The 15,223-nt window shown below is 52.2% G+C and overlaps 5 protein-coding genes across 5 annotated transcripts; 3 read left to right on the plus strand and 2 right to left on the minus strand.

Annotated features, from left to right (window-relative positions):
- Nucleotides 1-177: 177 nt before the first annotated feature.
- Nucleotides 178-1,725, plus strand: PtrM4_147770 (uncharacterized protein; the record flags this gene model as incomplete). Its single annotated transcript, XM_001938751.2, has 2 exons — nucleotides 178-1,366; nucleotides 1,421-1,725. The coding sequence occupies 2 exons, from the start codon at nucleotides 178-180 to the stop codon at nucleotides 1,723-1,725; spliced, it is 1,494 nt and encodes a 497-aa protein (XP_001938786.2).
- Nucleotides 1,726-1,934: 209 nt separating this feature from the next.
- PtrM4_147780 (Tam, Trans-aconitate methyltransferase) lies at nucleotides 1,935-3,261 on the minus strand (the record flags this gene model as incomplete). The annotated part of the gene is made up of 3 exons (XM_066109924.1): nucleotides 1,935-2,575; nucleotides 2,633-2,933; nucleotides 3,037-3,261. 3 exons carry the CDS (start codon nucleotides 3,259-3,261, stop codon nucleotides 1,935-1,937), a joined length of 1,167 nt encoding a protein of 388 aa, XP_065959907.1.
- Nucleotides 3,262-5,048: 1,787 nt separating this feature from the next.
- PtrM4_147790 (CypX, Cytochrome P450) lies at nucleotides 5,049-6,183 on the plus strand (the record flags this gene model as incomplete). Its single annotated transcript, XM_001938749.2, has 3 exons — nucleotides 5,049-5,400; nucleotides 5,456-5,682; nucleotides 5,740-6,183. The coding sequence occupies 3 exons, from the start codon at nucleotides 5,049-5,051 to the stop codon at nucleotides 6,181-6,183; spliced, it is 1,023 nt and encodes a 340-aa protein (XP_001938784.2).
- A 372-nt stretch (nucleotides 6,184-6,555) lies between these two features.
- PtrM4_147800 (FAR1 multi-domain protein) lies at nucleotides 6,556-8,163 on the plus strand (the record flags this gene model as incomplete). The annotated part of the gene is made up of 2 exons (XM_066109925.1): nucleotides 6,556-7,375; nucleotides 7,553-8,163. The coding sequence occupies 2 exons, from the start codon at nucleotides 6,556-6,558 to the stop codon at nucleotides 8,161-8,163; spliced, it is 1,431 nt and encodes a 476-aa protein (XP_065959908.1).
- Nucleotides 8,164-8,753: 590 nt separating this feature from the next.
- Nucleotides 8,754-11,071, minus strand: PtrM4_147810 (HEC-Ndc80p family protein; the record flags this gene model as incomplete). The annotated part of the gene is made up of 4 exons (XM_066109926.1): nucleotides 8,754-8,757; nucleotides 8,784-8,900; nucleotides 8,957-10,956; nucleotides 11,036-11,071. 4 exons carry the CDS (start codon nucleotides 11,069-11,071, stop codon nucleotides 8,754-8,756), a joined length of 2,157 nt encoding a protein of 718 aa, XP_065959909.1.
- Nucleotides 11,072-15,223: the final 4,152 nt, after the last annotated feature.

Consider the following 15,223-nt stretch of genomic DNA (forward strand, 5'->3'; position numbering starts at 1 on the left):
AATCAGGGTATCGTAGGCGCCTACGACGACATGCTGAGCACCGCCGGGCCTAGAAGATAGAAGATCGCCTGTACTTATAAGTTATGCGTTAGAGCTACCCCGTCATTTATCACCGTCTCAAAGCCCCATCTCATCCTTTTGTTCTACCAACAACATCACAACCCGTACGCGTACACCATGGCGTCCTACCTCGAAAAGATGCGCCGGCAGTCAAAGCAACTGTTCCCTCAAAAGCAACAAAAGCCCGGAGCGCCACCAATCGAAGACCCTCCCAAGGTCTCAGAGTCGACTACACCGAAAATAGAGGACGCTGCCGTCCCTAAGATCGAAGAACCCGCCGCGGGGCCTAGCGGTGCTGTTCCTACACCACCTGCACCAACTTTTACCGAACCAAGCGAGGAAGTAGGCAGCGGCCCAGTTCTCGATGCCGAAGACCAGAAGTTCCTTGAGCGACTTGCAGCTATCGCCTCAGAGCCCGAAGGCATGCCCCCGCCGTTGCCCCAGCGAACCGAGGTGGTCGACAACACAGGCGAAAAGAAGGTTGGCAAAGATGCACAGGAAGCACTTCTGGACGGCGCGGACAAAGTTGCGCTCCCTATGAGTCCACCCGAGACCACTGCCCATGCCAGTGACAAGGGCAAAGGAAAGGCACCTGATGGTGGTCTAGCTAGGAAGAAGAGTGTCTTGTCCTACTTCCAACTGCCCAAATTCGCCAAGAAAGACGGTGACAAGCCCAAGGACAAGACACCAAAAGACAAGAAGCTGGTAGTCACGGATAAGGAGAGGACACAGTTCGCAGACGACCTACTCGCCGCAGCCGAAGCCGCCAAAGCCACTGAGCTTACCGATGCACAAAAGGAGGACAAGGAGCTCACCGAGATACTCGACCAGCTGAATCTATCAGCTGTAAACAACCGCGTCTTCAGCTTCAGCAAGGAGTCTGAAGAGCTCCTCAACAAGTTCACACAAGTTCTGAAGGACATCGTCAACGGTGCGCCAACAGCATACAATGACCTCGAGAAACTCTTCACAGACTACGACAATCAACTCAAGAAGATGTATGGTAGTCTGCCTCCTTTCTTACAGAACCTGGTTAAGAGCCTACCAGCTAAGCTTACGGCCACACTGGGTCCAGAGCTCATGGCTGCGTCATCAGAGAAGCCCGGTTTCGATGCAAAGGCTGCTGCTGGTGGAAGCAAGTTCAAGAGTAAACGTTCAATGCTCCCTCAAGTGCCCAACTTGAAGTCGCTGGTCTCAGCCCAAGGCGCCGTTGCCACCGCGTTAAGGAGCATTGTCAACTTCCTCAAGTTTAGGTTCCCTGCTTTGGCTACGGGTACAAATCTCATTATGAGCTTGGCGGTATTCAGTAAGTCCCACTTTTTTCAGACCGCAACCAGTCCATCATGCTAACAGTACACAGTCCTTCTCTTCGTATTCTGGTACTGCCACAAGCGCGGTCGCGAAACTCGTCTCGAGAAAGAGCGCCTTGCTGCCGAAGAGGGCCAATCTGGCGCATCTTCCATCAACGAAGACGCAGACTCCATCTTTGGGTCCAAGGCGAATATCAAGGATGGGGATAGGGAAGTACCCCAGGAACCGCTCATCCTCACTGATGGCAGGGAGAAGGAGGCTGAGCTGAGTGACTTGCCGAGTGTGTCGCATCTCCCTGATCCAAAGGCTGGGGATGCGCCGGAAATGGCTACGGCACCGGCACACAACAAGTAGGTTTCCTAATGGGACTTGGAGTGGCAGTGGAAGTGTATCTTGGTTTAGATTGAAGTTTCCCCATGCGTATACCCTGGTTTAAGTAATATCTTAATGAGAATAAATCATGAAAATCACAGCGGATGGCCGTCACAATAACAAAAATCTGTCACTTTTAGATCGTTCCTACCCAGCCCATTACCCCAGCATAAAAGCTAATGAGTGCCCAATCACGGCTTTCTAGCATGAACAACCACCACCTCAAAATATGCATGCACCTTCTTTTCCTTGACCCCGGCCCGGAACTTTGCAAAGAAAACCTGCGCCTCATCAACCGTCCAACCCATGACTTTCGTCAATAAGTACAACCCCCAACCTTCAGCGCCCTGGGTAATATGCAGCAAATTCCACCTCCCTAACTCCTTCATGTGCGGATCCGCCGGCCAGCTATTCACTGGCACTTTGAACACCTTCTCCTCAACATCCACAAATCCCGCACTACGAATATACGTACTCAGATTCCAGACCTCATAAAACGACTTGCCGAAGCGCTTGGACGCCTCATGGAAGATGTCCGACCACTGTGACATCACGTGATCGGGTTTGAGCGTGCCGTCGTCGGATTTGAGCTGGATGCTCATTTCCATGTGGTGCAGGTAGCCGCCGGGTTCAAGGCCGTTGTAGATTTGCTCGTAGAGCGCAGGCCAGGAACGAATGGAGCCGTAGAGACCGCGGATGTTGATGAAATCGAAGCGTTGCGAGTACGTCCAGGGGAGTGTTACGTCGTCGATTTCGAATTTACAGTTCGGAGGCGTGAATTGGGGTTGGATGGGGGAGAGGTCTACTCCGAGGATTTCGGCGCCGGGGTATTCTAAATAGGGGTTTCAGTCTGAGGGGCTCGAGGGGCAGAGAGATGGGGAGGACATACCGTCAGCCATATCCATGCACCAGATTCCTGTTCCGCAGCCGAGATCTAGGATTCTCTTTGGGTCTTTGACGGGTGCTAGGTGTAATTTTTGGCCTAGTAGGATGAGGAACATGTGGTGTGCAATGTCGAGCTGATCGTTTTGCACCTCGTCGTTAGGACCCCAGTAGTCATTCTCGCCCTCGCGGAACTTGTGATAGCGACGCCCATTTTCGAAGCGGCCCCTGTGGATGGTAGACGCGATCGAGGTCGTGTCACTTATCGCATCATCATCACCCAGTGCTGAGTCTGTATCGTCGTTGTCCTATGGTGGTTAGGAGTCGTCAAGAAACAGAGTAGAGACTAAACTATCAAGTGTAAATCTCCTAGGGGTACGCTAATTGGGATGAGATGCCCAAGATACTTACAACGACAACATGAGGATTCACCTGTTGGGCTGATGCAGCGGGACCCTCATTTTCAGAGGGGAGCGGTGCTTGCGCTGAACCTGCCGAAGCTTGAGGGGTGCTGGAAGCAGCGGGAGCCTCCGGGGGTGGTGAGGCAGCTGCAACAGCGCCGGCAGAGCCACTTCTAGATGCTGTTGGTGGATTGTTTTCAACTGCCCTCCCTTTTCCCTTTCCTGAGTCTGCCATGATCAAATATCGAGCGTGTATGTGGCTAAGACTTGTATGGAGCTGATGATAATTGAGACAATGTGCTCTGGCGCTTAGGCGCTTGTAGTCGCGCTGTTCTTATCTGCTAACGTCGGGCTTCTTAGACGCGACTGTGCCACAATGATACAGCAACGGGTCGGGGCGAAGTGTGGAGTCTGGTAAGCGAATGTACTTTGTACCGTACACGTAATGACTCTATCTCTGGTAAATGATCCTTAATCGACACAGAATTGTAAAGCAAGTCCAGAAAGCGATGACGAGGTTGTCATGACAGTTAAGTAATCTTGAAGAGCCGCTGGAACGACATGGAGGTAACGTGCCCGAGCGCCGCTCTCCACGAGGCTAGAACGCAACGGCGCTGACGTCCGATGGCCTCCACCAACATGCAGACAGGATTCAAAACGTGGTTTGTGGATTGCGGGAGCGCCCTGTCGAGTGTCCCCGAGTCAGACAGCTCCGCGTGGTCCTGATGAAATTTGAGCGCAGCCCCCGTTGATTCGCCATCTGGGCCTGCCGAAAGAAGTCCGTGTAGCTAAGTTTGCGATAATGACCACAACGGCGGGTGTACTGACTGCAGAAGAAGCAACTGTACCTAGGTTTGTTACGTGGCGGCCGAAGCGCCGAGCCTGGCCGCCTAGATGTTCTAGTTAGTTAACCTCGCCTACGCTTGCAGAATACCTTGAGTAATCATCAATCTTGCAGGAGTTCAGCAGGAAGCACGATCGAAACAGCATAACGCTAACGCGAACGTCTTGGGAACATCCGGAAATTGATAGCGCTTGCCCGGCTAGGCATTCACTACTCCAAGTGAGGGACTTTCTAGCTGTGGCCTCGGGTTCGATGCAGCTCATCGTTTTTGGCTGACAGCGCAGCGCTGTGCCGGGCCGTGCAGCTACCTAGAAGCTCAACTTCCCCATCACCCCATCAATTATTTGACCGAGTGAACCGATTGACGAACCAGATCGAGTGCCCCTCTCCGCTTACTAGCTTTATAGCGCACGGCGCCGCACGCGCTGTCAAGGACTGGATTCCCCACTGAAGGGAACCACGCTCAGTTGTTTTGTCCCATCACCAGCGACCCTGAAACCCGGTTGTGACTCCACTTCAGGTCAGCATGGACACCGCTTCGCTAATGGATCGTGTCCCACGGCGCCTGTATGTCCTCGTGTTTGTCGCCGTGGCAGTCCTCGCCATTGGCCGAATTCGGCAGTATTTACGCCTGAGACATTTTCGCGGACCCGCGACGTCGGGATTCTCTTGGCTGTGGCATTCAAAGGCCGTTATCAGCGGTCAAAGTCCTAGGTACTACGGCCAGGTCTGCGAAAAGTATGGTACGCATCAGGAAAGAGACCTGCTACTGAATGCGACCCAGCTAACAACGTCCAATAGGACCGATAGCGCGGATTGCACCAAATCATCTCATCACTTCCGACCCGGAGCTCTGGACGCGAATTAATGCTGTGCGCTCGCCGTACAGGAGATCCACGTGGTACTATCATGCTGCCCGCTTTGAGCCCGGAAAGGACAATATCTTCACCGAGTGTGACAATGATAGGCACGATGCGAGACGAAAGAAGATGACGTCTGGGGTAAGCGACTAAACCGACCACAACGTAGACAAGACCAAGCAATTGACTGACGACTAATAGTATGCCGGCAAAGAGAACCCGGACTTGGAGCCCTCTATAGATGTTCATGTCAAAGAACTCGTTGAACTAGTACGCAAGTATGCGTCTTCCACGGCCTCGACTAAGCCCTCAAGACCCATGGACTTGGCTGAGAAGATCCCGTTCTTCACCCTAGATGTCATCAGTCACGTTGGGCTGGGAGAGGCATTTGGTGATCTAAAGGCAGACAAAGACCTTAGGAACTATGTTCAGTCAAGTGAGGAGGGCCTTAAGATTGGTAATACGGCATTCGCCTTGGGCATAAGCTGGCTCAAGAACATGCCTGTCATTGGGCCGGCGATTAGTCCTTCGGAGAACGACGCCACTGGGTTTGGAAACATGATGGCTCAAGCACGCAAGATTGTTGAATCCAGAAGCCTAAAGCCAACTGACGGCAAGTCTGACATGTTTGCATCGTTTGTCCGTCATGGTGTATCGGGTGACGATCTTTGTAAGTCCATGCATCTTGATGCGTACACAAGCAGTAGCTGACCATGTGGTGATAGTCCAAGAGGTCTTTGAACAAATCTTAGCTGGCTCTGATACCACTTCAGCTGCTATACGGGTTATTCTCCTCCATATCATGAGCCATCCACGTGTGTATGCAAAGTTGCGGGCTGAAGTTGATGAGACAGTCAAGAGAGGCCTTGCTCCCGCACCTCCTGAGGTAATATCGGATGCTGAAGTGCGTCGCCTACCATACCTAGGTGCTGTTATTCGAGAAGCAATGCGGGTAAGTCTAGAAGCCTAGATCAACATGTTCATAAAGGAAACTGACTGTATCGTCCAGGTACACCCACCGGTTGCTAACATCTTTTCCCGAGTGACACCCGACGAAGGCGACGTTGTGACTATCGATAACAAGGAGTGCTTCATACCTGGCGGCACGTTGATCGGCTACTCAGCTTGGACAATGCATCGCAACAACCCATCCCTCTATGGTGAAGACTGCGCCGCCTTCCGACCGGAACGCTGGCTCTTCGACACCAGCGACGATGAGGCGAAGGAGCGTTTGGCGAGAATGACAAGGACCAATGATTTGATTTTTGGTTACGGTCGATGGCTCTGCTTGGGACGGAATATTGCTTTGCTCGAGATACATAAGTGTGTGTTTGAGTTGCTACGGCATTTCGATCTTGCTTTGACGTATCCGTTGGAGCCATGGAAGACGTTCAACTCGCTGGGGCTATGGGAGATCAAGGATATGTGGGTGGATGTCACACTGAGGGATTGAAGGATGGATTATACGTGTAGCGTACTTGTGTGGTAACGAACAGTGGGCGAGCTAATGAGGGGATACCGAAATGAGCAATGGACAATTATGCAAGGCTGGATATTAGGTCATGATTTGCTTGTGTTGTTGTAAAGCCCCTCTACCAAGGGTCTGAGGACCAATTGGCGACATGTCCGAAAAACATGGTATCCACAGGCACACCGTCCTTTGCACTCAAGGTCACATGGACGGACAATGCGCAATGCAAACTTTTGAGTTGGATTACGATGTGCGCTGACTACGCGCTGACTATCAGCCCCGCCCGCAGTTCACAAGGTTGAACCCTGATTCGGAACGTAGCACCAAGTAGGAGTGCTCCATATCAAACCAACCATGACGGCAGCCACTTTCCGTCGTCGTCCCAACTTCGACCAAGGCCCGACGTACAACCACCGTAACGCAATCACGACCCCACAGCTGCCTTATCATACCTTCTCGGCTTCACGGCATCATGTCGCTGCCCAACATGTCGACATGGCCGGCTATGAGCCCAGTGTCAATGCGCAACCATCCGCCAACATGCCCGACAGCGGCCAGCGGCGCGAGGACAGCTATTCCCCTGACGACACGCCGACAAAGTCCTCGGCGTTACATCACTCGGTGCCCGATAAACAACATGACTTTATGAATAACAACCCAGCGACCGACCCGCCCTACCTAGGCATCCAGCATACCCCAGCGCCGCCGCCGCTGCCCGCCACTGACGACACGTCTGAAGGCCATTACAGTATGCTCCCGCCCCCAAACTCGGTCCACGCGTCATGGCAGGCCCTGCACGAGTTTGCGCAATCACACGCCTCAGAACACGGATACGCGCTTAGTATTAATACCACGGCCAAGAACCGGTCGCGGATAAAGTTGGCCTGTGTTTGCTATGGCCAGCCAAAGAACACCCACAAACTGACGGCCGAGACGAGGGTCCGGAAGAACAGGGTCAGCTATAAGACGGGATGTAAGATGTGGATTGAGGGCAAGAAGCAGGAAGACGGGACTTGGCTATTGCGTGTTGGGGAACCCCAACACAACCACGCGGGGCGTGAGAGTGCGGGGTGGGCTGTACAGCGCAAGCGCACGTGGGGCGTTGTCGGCGGTCGCATCGGAGTTGGGGGTGTCACTGCAAAGGAGGAGCTTGCGAGATTAAACCTCACTGACAGTAAGGACGTTCAGGAAGACGCAGAAGCGGAAGCAGAGGCCGATGAGGAAGAAGCCGGAGGAGCATCATCATCATCATCATCAACAGCCAACAAGCACATGCATAGTCTCGAACGCGGAGGTCTCGTCTGGAAAATTGTCGAGCAGGAAATGCTACGTAGAGGCGAAACAAACCAAGGCCGCGATCGAGGCGTCGGCCGCACAGTCGAAGTCCTGCAGGCACGGCTCCCAGGCATACACATATTCAAACGCGACGTATACAACATACGAGCCCAGATCAAGAGAGCCCGTAAAGCCGCAGGTCAACAAATCGGTGACGGCATCAACAGCTCAGATGACGAAGCCGAAGTCCAAGTCGAACCTCACGACGCTACTACACCCGACGAAGCACCCGCTCCCAACCCGCAACCACGACCACAGCAAGCCGAGCATACCCACCGAGCCCCACTTCCACCCTCCAGACTACCACAACCCCCTCCACCCAGCATATACCAGCCCACATCGCTCCTCGCCACCAAAACCTCAGCTCCCAAGTTCACGGCCCCTCGACAAGACCCCCGCATCGACCCTCTGCTCAACGACATACCTCCCACACCAGCCCATTCAGGAATGATGGTAGCAAGTGAAGTGGAGCAGCTACGGCTGGAGAATGCAGAGTTGAGGCGGTTGTTAACGGAGAAGACAAAGGAGGTCAAGGAGAAGACTATTGAGATGGCGAGCTTGAGGAGCCAGGTTGAGTTGCTGAGTAATATGATGATGACGAGTGGGAGGGGTTTATTGGCTGGATAGGGTTAACCATGTGGTTTGGGAGTGGATGGGCGGATGCGGATGTTGTTTGTGCTGATGAGGAGATATTAGATACCCGTTCCTACTTCACTTAGTACAGACAACTACAAGTATCAAGTGTATGAATATACACATGTAACACCATTATACCTCCTCATTTTGAACTAACAAGTTTGATACCGGGTCCAAGTCGATGTGCGTTATGAACAATTGAATTTGCCAAAAAAGGGTAAAGAGGTATCTCAGAAAGGGTTGTAAATCGTAAGCAAAAGGGGAACAGCACTAGTCCCCCGTAACTCCCAGACAAAAGCGCACAAATGTGTGTTTATATCCAAAAAAAAAAACGGAGCGCCGCCGACATTTGTACAACACCGCCAACCAGCCAGCCAGTTTGACCGAAAAACGCCATCATGACACTTGGACATCATTACACAAAAATCGTTACACTCGTGTCCGTCTCAACAACAACGACGAAAGAAACGGTACAACAAGAAGTAAAAGAATGTCTTTCTTACTCCTCATCAACCATCTCCTCATCCTCATCCTGCTCCTCGCCATCTTCAGCAAGTGCATCCTGCTCTTCGCAGCTGCGCTCAACTTCGTCAGCGATGAACTGCTCGTACTCCTCCAGACTCTTTTGGACGTGGAGTTTGAAGCGGACAATGTCGTCAAGCATGCGCTCAATCTCCGTGTGTAGTTCTTCGCGGAGGGCATTGGCGCGGAGTTGGAGTTGTTCGTATCTGAGGGATGGGTGTTAGCAACGGCGATTTTGGGTATGAATACAAAGGAAACTTACTCAATGTTAACGGCCATCTCACGTTGGACCATGAGTTGGACTGATTCACCTAAGCCGCTGCGCATGCGACCTAGTTCCTTCTCCATGCGTTCGATTTGAGCGTCTGACTGGCTCTTTTGTGTGTTTGTGATCTCACGAAGCTTTTCGAGTTCTTCTTCGGCTTGAGCAACGCGGTGGCCGAGGGCTTCGACTTCGGCTTGCTTGTCGTCCATGGCTTCTTTGATCTTGTCGAGCAGATCGTGGTTGTTCATGTCGGCTTCTAGGGCTTGGTTGCGACGCTCTGCAATCTCCTTGCGGAGGGCCAGGATGTTGGCCTTGACCGTGCCGCGAAGGTCGAGGTTGAGGAGATGGGCTGGCGAGTAGCCTGTACCTGCGTCGTGTAGTAGACGATCGGAGGCATCTTGTGATGAGCCGCCCATTTGTGACCCAGAGAAATTGGGTCCGTCGGTTATGGTAAGGACAAGCTCATAGTCTTGTCCCTTCGCGTTGACGGCTGTGGAAGGTATGACGCCAATCTGGTAGCCAAGGTTGTTGTATCGCTCAATGGTTTGTTCGAGCTCATCCAGTTTGCGTGATGCGATCAATTCCTTTTCTGCCACACGCTTCTTCGACTCTTCTAGTCGTGCGGATGTCGCTTGGAGGGAAGTATCAAGGCGATCCCTTTCATTTGCCATGCGGTCAATATCTGCGATAGTCATGCCTCGGCCGTCGATGATGGCCTGGAGTTCTTGCTGCTCCTTCTCGGAAGCCTCAAGCTCAGCCTCGATCTCCTCGATTGACTTCTCTAGGAACGAGCAGCGATCGGTGTACTTTTGGACCTTGCCCTCCATGGAGTTGTTGTAGTTTTCGAACTTGACGCGGTCTTCTTCCAGAATCCTGATCTGCTCCTCGAGCTTTTGAATCCTTGGGCCAGACTTTCCTAGCTCTTCAATCTGGTCTTGAAGGTATTTGTGCTCAGCCTCCAACAAACTGACTTGCTCATGGTGCTGAGCGTTTGCTGCGTCGAACTTTGCAGCCATGGCTCTGATGTGGGGCTCCATGTGCTTCTTTTGTGCCTCTTCGTCATCATCATCGTCTTCTGCTGAAAGCCATGTGCTGTAGGCATCTGACAGAAAGTCGAAGATTATGCGGTCACCAGAGACGTCGTATCCAGCCTCAAAGCATGCATCATCGTAGGTACCAGCCTCGTATGCCTGCATGAGACGCGCTAGCTGCATCATCCAATGCAACAGACCGAGGAAGGTGTACCAGTTGTTACCACCAACCGCCGCAATCTGCGATTTCATAATGGACTTCTCGAAAGGGTAGCGCATTTGCTTCAGTAATACTGGGACTTCCTGATCGATTGACTTCTGGAACCTGTAGCTGGGATCGATGCGGTTGTAGAGCCATTGAAACATGCAGTTGAAGTCCTTTTGTGTGGGTGATGTCATAGCCTTGTTCGACAGTACATGCTTGGACTCCATCTCAAAGTTGTTTTGCGTTAGATATTCGAGTAGTTCCTGAGCCATGTGTGCGCGCGTACTTGCATCCTTCAGGCGTCGCGGATCCGTGGGGGGAACCGAGGGCATTGGCGCCGTCTGAAAGAAAGACTGCTTAACGCCCGATTGACCAGGTCCATGTGATTGTCGTGATTTGAAGACACTGCTTCGTCGCTGTGCGCTTTGCTCAAATGTTGGAGCTGAAGATGACGGTGCTGGTGTCTGGAACATGGAGGCGCCAGGTGCGAAGCTCTTGCGAGCACTGCTTGCACCAAAGTTGCTTGTGGAATTGCGATGCACCGATTGAAATCCTTCGGCGAGGTTTGTACCGGATGAGGAGCGTCCGAAGAGGGGCTGACTTGGGCGACCGGGCGCGAGGGACATTCTACTTCCACTTTGCGACCGCGCATGGTTTGGCGGGAACTGATGTTGTTGCCCATTGTTGATGGAACTGGTCCGCTTCATAGCTGACGCAGGCATGGGAATCGCGGAGACGTTGTTGGTGACGGGGCCCAGAGTCTGCGCGTGTTGTTAGGGACAAGTTCAACGCGATAGCGAGATGCGACAAAAGAGGGGGGTGTCATCGTCATAAACTTACTTGGCGGCGCACCGAGAACATACCCGGGTCGGCCATTGTATGTTGTATCTACGCGATAACGCTGCAGTCGATCTGTTTGCAATTTGTCGGTGAGTGACGCTGTATGCGGAGTGCGGTAGGGCTGGTGTTGACATACGCACATGCAATGTTTGTTGTGATCAGGGTTGCGCGCTAGCCAACCCTAGCAACGCCACAGACCCGCGTACCACGTGGGGTACTTTCTGTTGTTGACATCAGACTTATTACAAGTGTTCTTGAACAGAGATATGCGGTTGAAAATTTGTATAGTCACTATGCATATGTTCTGGAATAAATGTTTTTGTGCGACCATCACTACCGTGCATGTTATTCCATGGCACTCATCCCTACCTCAGTCCCTGAATCTGCTTTGGTGTCTTCGCCAACAGACATTACGTGAATCTCCAACACGCATGCGAGTACGACCAATGTTCGTGAACACCTGTTTGTTTCGTAAGATAGTCCAGCAAAGTCCCCGTTGGCAGCAGCGTCGGTTGCTTGAAATTACAATACCAAGAAAGTACCAGATGAGCCGTGAAAACAAGCGTAACTAATGATGTGGGGAGCAAATGCCAACGATCGACTCGTAAACCATACTTCGCCATGACATTAGCCTCTGGAAACACAAAGTTCACGAGGCCCGGATATCGCATCCTGCCGCATACAACTCCTCGTCGTGTAAGCGAGGTACATACGGCCGTGACGAGTTTGAAGTATATATTACCACCAATAAGCCAGCAGTTTCACGATCAGTAACAGGCTACGGCCCGTAGTAAGCACTACCACGACCATGCCGCCGCTGTCAAACATTTCTCCCAGAACCTTGTTTCTCGCGTTGCCTTCCAACAACAAATCTCGTAATCACTCAATAACCCAGTATGGTTTGACAGATGACATCCATCTCCGATACCATCACGGTGTGGTTCGTTTATCCAAGCGAGCACTTCATGCGTGCACTTATTGCTCCGACGCGCCGTCTCCGGTGAATAGATGATATTTTGCCCACTAGCATGCTGTTGCATTGTACGCTACCCTGTTGACAAGGTACTTGTCGTTTATGTTCCGGCTGGGGTTCCGAATTTTTGTCGGCGCCATAGTCGTACAACTTCAACTCTCCGGCGCAAAACCCATCGTACGGTGCCCTTGCTTTGCATGTCCGTATCCATGGTGTTAACCGCAGCTTGCGTATTGTGCGCTGCAGGACTAAGAGGTATGGAAATTTTCTCGGAGATACCATCTATCATGCCATGTCTCAAATCGCTGTGTGGATCACCTATCGCAGTGGGAGTGGAAGCTGCAGTGAGTGACTACACCCCGTCCCAGATGAGGTTTCGCAATCGGTGCAGTCGAGATGTAGATACTCAGGATACTACGGCTCGCGTAGATTTCAAAGAAAACCCGGATTCTGATCTGGTTCTTATCGACGAGCATATCACTCAACAGTGTCTCGAGTGTCAACCCGAGAGCGAAAGCGATATTGTAGGCGAATGGCGATGCCAATCAAGATTTCGAAAGACAACCAATCACGTTCATCTAGAGCCTCGTAAGCTATTGAATTAGTTGTTGGGTCCAAATCAAATGAGAGGGCGAGGAAAAAGGACAGAGACGAATATACGAAGAACGCGTATTCGACCAGGATAGATCGCCAGCTTTTTGCATGTGGCGTATGTTGAGTGGGTGGACACAGGATTCATGTTCACCGTTTCAATGCGGTGGGCCATGATAGATGGACGGTATCGATGGTTTTGCGAAAATGAACTCTAGCCTGGACACCGCTCTTTCATGTGCCCTTACTCCAGGGCAATGTTTCTAGGCAGGCTTTGGAGTTCATATTTCTTCTGCCCACCCCTGTGTCGTTCGGTGCCGCTTCGGTACCGTCATCTCCACATTTGCATTGAGTTTTTGTTGAATACAAATGTTAGATGGACCGGACCCTGAAAGTGTGTTGTCGAGTTCCTTGCTTTTGAACGTCGGTGAGTCCGGCGACGCCGGTGCTGGAAGTCACTGACGACATTTGCCACGATCGTAACATGGCCTCGAGCGTTAGCATGTGTAGACATGGAAGCATGACATCTCTGAGGCCGGAGGCTTGTGGAACCGCTGATGAAAGCTCGATGCTAGCAAGCGGTCCTCACTAAGCATTGACGATAAGATGTTGAGTACGATGCCTGAAAAGTCAATTCTGCCAAGTTTCGTATGAGCCTAGATCTTCATGCACTGTTCGTACGATTGTCGCATCGCCGACAGGGAAGAAACAAAGATGTGACATTCTTCCACGTTGGTGACAGGCAAGTATGGGGAATCAATACAGGGAAACCGATGCTTAGTGATGCATGGAAGCCGGTGAGGGTCGGGACGAATCGCGCCAAGCCCTTCAATGCGAAAGCGTTAGCAAAACGCTTCAGGCAAAACCTAGACAGATATTCCACATTGCAAACAGGACCGGCGGGATGTTATGGCTTAGTGAAGGTGCGTCAGAGTATGCAGACGAGACAAGCTGCAGCTGTAGGACTGCAGGGTATTGGTGGTTATTCAGCATCCTGTCAAACCATTGCGTCTTCTGGAGTATTCCCGGAGATAAATGTGAAGTTGACGGCTTACATACTGGCCGCTAGTCCCTGTGAGCGTTTTTCCTTAAACCCGTCGGATCCGGTAACCTTGTAGCAAAGTCTCATGCCGCTAAGGCTGTCTGTCATTGTTGTGAGGTGGGATGATTCAGCACTGATGCCAATAAGCTGGCGGCCGAGTGTTTTCCGCGACAAACAACTGCAGCGCTAAGGAATGTACGTGCTGACTGTGCAATCGTGTTGAGCGGTCTTCGTGAGGAGGTTTTGACGCGAGGTTCTGGTCGTCGTGGACAGGTGGTGGCTGAGGCGCCCAAGACTCAAATACCCTGCTTGGCAGACGGACGGTTCATATATCCGTCGTTAGTAGTGAAGTAACATGGCAGGATTGCGTTGCTACAGCGCCGCAGCTTGCATATACGTAGACCGCAGTCCGTCGGGCGTGCCATCTCGTGGTCAGCCTCGTACAGGTTCAGCGGTGAAGTTAGGGGAGGACCAAAACAACGGATATTGATTTGCAGCTAGCTTGGGTCGATACATTTCGTACGACAAAAAGGCGGTGCACTGCTGGACGAATGCAGCGCACAGTTACAATCCGGTATAGGTACCGAATCAGCTTTTCTCGTTTAGGATCGTTCGTCCTGAAAGCACGCCCGCGCTCGGAGCCGGTGCAGTGGATAGGCGGAGCGGAGACGGGTACTACAGCAGACGTGGGTAAGCGCAGTGGTCACCGCTTTGTTTGTTCCTGAGTATGGCAATGATACGACGGCGTAAATCTCAACATGGTTTGAATGCGAAAATGCCGTCGCGCAAAATGAAGCGAAATCCATCTGCATCCGATTGCGGAGCAGTCAAGATGGAATATTGGCATGATGTCGGAAGACTTGCGCGCATGATCATGTCATTGATATCGGGAGGTTCAGTATGCAGGGTTGGTGGGGGGCTTTGTCAGACGGCATTTTTCAGCAGCCATGACAAAGCCAGGGCTCCACCAATGGCATGCGCGCTCTTAGATGGAGGCAGATGGGAGATTTTGTAATCGCGGCGTTAGAGTAGCTAGACGGCCCTGGTTTGGTGATGGGGTTTGATTAGACAGCTTGTCCCTTTGTGATTTGTTTTGGCTGAGGCGGGGGTAACGTTATGTGTCTTTGTGAAATGACGAGATGGCGTGGCCGGACGAAAGCGCTCAGAGAGCCGAAATGCCGACTTGGTTGTTACTAGGCAGGCGTGGAAACCATGGTTCCCAGTGGCCGACGGAGATGACGACTAACAGTCATGAACGGTTCCGGGCGCAGTGGACAGGTTTGGGTGCTAACAGTTGGCATAGTTTGTCCGCCTGCGCCTTGCATCTTGGTTTCGCGGTGTAAGCCTGATTAGGGGAATAGAGAGAGCCCATTCAGTCGCCAGGAGCCCATTCAGCTACCTCGGGCCCGACAGCCTCGCGTCCAGGTCGGCAATTCCATGGCACGCGCAACCCAACCGCATAGGCAGTGTACGGTACAATGGCAATGAAGGGTGTAGCTGACCCACTAAACGCGACGCCGACGGGGCCACGTTCTGACAGCCACAGATGAAAGGGCTGACCGCTCTGGTGGTGGAGAGGCCC

This window comes from Pyrenophora tritici-repentis, chromosome 9 (genome assembly GCF_003171515.1).
Source record: "Pyrenophora tritici-repentis strain M4 chromosome 9, whole genome shotgun sequence".
NCBI classification, from domain to species: Eukaryota; Fungi; Ascomycota; class Dothideomycetes; order Pleosporales; family Pleosporaceae; genus Pyrenophora; species Pyrenophora tritici-repentis.